Source organism: Eurytemora carolleeae, unplaced genomic scaffold (genome assembly GCF_000591075.1).
Source record: "Eurytemora carolleeae unplaced genomic scaffold, Eaff_2.0 scaffold468, whole genome shotgun sequence".
NCBI lineage: Eukaryota > Metazoa > Arthropoda > Copepoda > Calanoida > Temoridae > Eurytemora > Eurytemora carolleeae.
In genome coordinates this window covers 146,609-148,269 of record NW_019396653.1, presented here as the reverse complement: position 1 = coordinate 148,269, position 1,661 = coordinate 146,609, and the positions used below count along the sequence as shown (strand labels likewise).

The 1,661-nt window shown below is 29.9% G+C and overlaps 1 protein-coding gene across 3 annotated transcripts in view; it reads left to right on the top strand.

The window, feature by feature from the left end:
- Positions 1 to 890, top strand: part of LOC111706929 (uncharacterized) — a 7,430-nt gene extending 6,540 nt beyond the window's left edge. For 2 of the 3 annotated variants that reach the window (XM_023479878.1, XM_023479876.1), the window contains exons 5-6: positions 244 to 294; positions 789 to 889. In XM_023479878.1, coding sequence (XP_023335646.1) covers positions 244 to 294; positions 789 to 848 — 111 coding nt within the window. In that variant the 3' untranslated portion in view covers positions 849 to 889. Of the gene's footprint in view, positions 1 to 243; positions 295 to 788 lie in introns of all 3 variants that reach the window. The other variant, XM_023479877.1, reaches the window with a different exon arrangement.
- The last annotated feature ends 771 nt before the right edge of the window (positions 891 to 1,661 follow it).

The following is a 1,661-nucleotide window of genomic DNA, read 5'->3' as shown; positions in this document are numbered from 1 at the left end:
AAGGAAATGCCCCCCCCCCCCCAGGGCAGAGGAAATAGGGTCAGTAGAAATAGGGTTATGCAAAATATTATGGACTGGGCACTGGGCACAAAATTACATAAAGAAAGAAAATTGAGAATTGTAAAAACACTTTTTGCGGATATCCGTATAGATGGTAAAATCGTATAAAAGAGAGAAATAAAAGGAATTCTAAATACTGAATGATAAAATTTTTAAAATTTTTTATTAAAATATACATTTTAGGAGTTAAACATTAAAACAGAAGGAGATGTTCTTGTAGTGCTTGGCAGACAGGTATAATTAATCAATGAGTCAATCAATTTATTATCATTTTATTAATTAATCTAATATAGATCAGTCAATTGATCTAATATCAATCAATCAATTTAATATAAATCAATCATTCTAATATCAATCAATCAATTTAATATTAATCAATCAATCTAATATTAATCTATAAATATAATATCAATCAATCAATCTAATACCAATCAATCAATATAACATCAATCAATCAATCTAATAGCAATCAATCAATCTAATATCAATCAATCTATATCAATCAATCTAATATCGATCAATCAATCTAATATCAATCAATCGATCAATATAATAAAAATCAATTAATCAATTCATTTATAAAAGTGTACTGCAGCAGTACTGAATTTGTTTACATTCCATTTATAACGGGTTTATTTAAACGAGATATGTGGTATTCTGACGTAGCTTTCTTAAATCATTAATCAATTCATTAAATAATCAAATAAACTAATATCTGATTTCTGCAGGAGATGAAGGATGGAGGAAAAACTTACGTATCCAAGCAATTTGAACAGAGGTTAATGTAGACTAAATAATAATAATAATGATAATAATAACAATAATAATAATAATATTAATAATAATAATAATAGTAATAATAATAATAATAATAATAATAANCCAGGGGGCGGGGATGGATTGCCCCACCCTAGAGTAAAATATGATGAGGATAAGTTTCAGATCTCCCTGGATGCCCAGCAATACAAGTCAGTATTCTCATTAATCATCCAGGAACTCTTGGTAATTCGCTCATAGATTAATTAAAAATAACAGATTGAACAATAGATGTCGTCTTTTCAAGATTTAGGAATTTATCGTTCAAAAAACCCTAAGAAAGAACTGCAGAAGCCCAAAGGAGTTCCGCGCAGGAAGCGTTGATTTACATGCGCAAAACTCCTTAGGGCCTCTGCCTCAAATATTGTTATTTTGAACGAAAAAGCCAAAAAAAACTTGAACGGACGACATCTAGTTTTCTATCTGTTATTAATTAATCTATTACACTGACCACTGTCTATTGTGAAAATTGTTAAGTGCACCTAATCCGTGATTTCTGTTTTTCTCGAACTTTTCGATTAAACTTATCGTTGGCAAGGATTTGATTAAGTATATGACCACGAGAGATTGCGCAATAATGCAAGTACAACAAATCCCCATTTTCCAAAGCAATAGCACAAACTGTGTATCATAAAAATGTTCTCAGTGTATCTGCCAAAGATACGAATAAGGGTTCTTGAAGAAACTAACAATACAAAGTTCTGAGCTCTATAGAGACAAGGTTACCTATGCTCAAAAAGGAGATAAAAAACTTCATAGTTCAGTAGCATTGGTTATTCTTTATC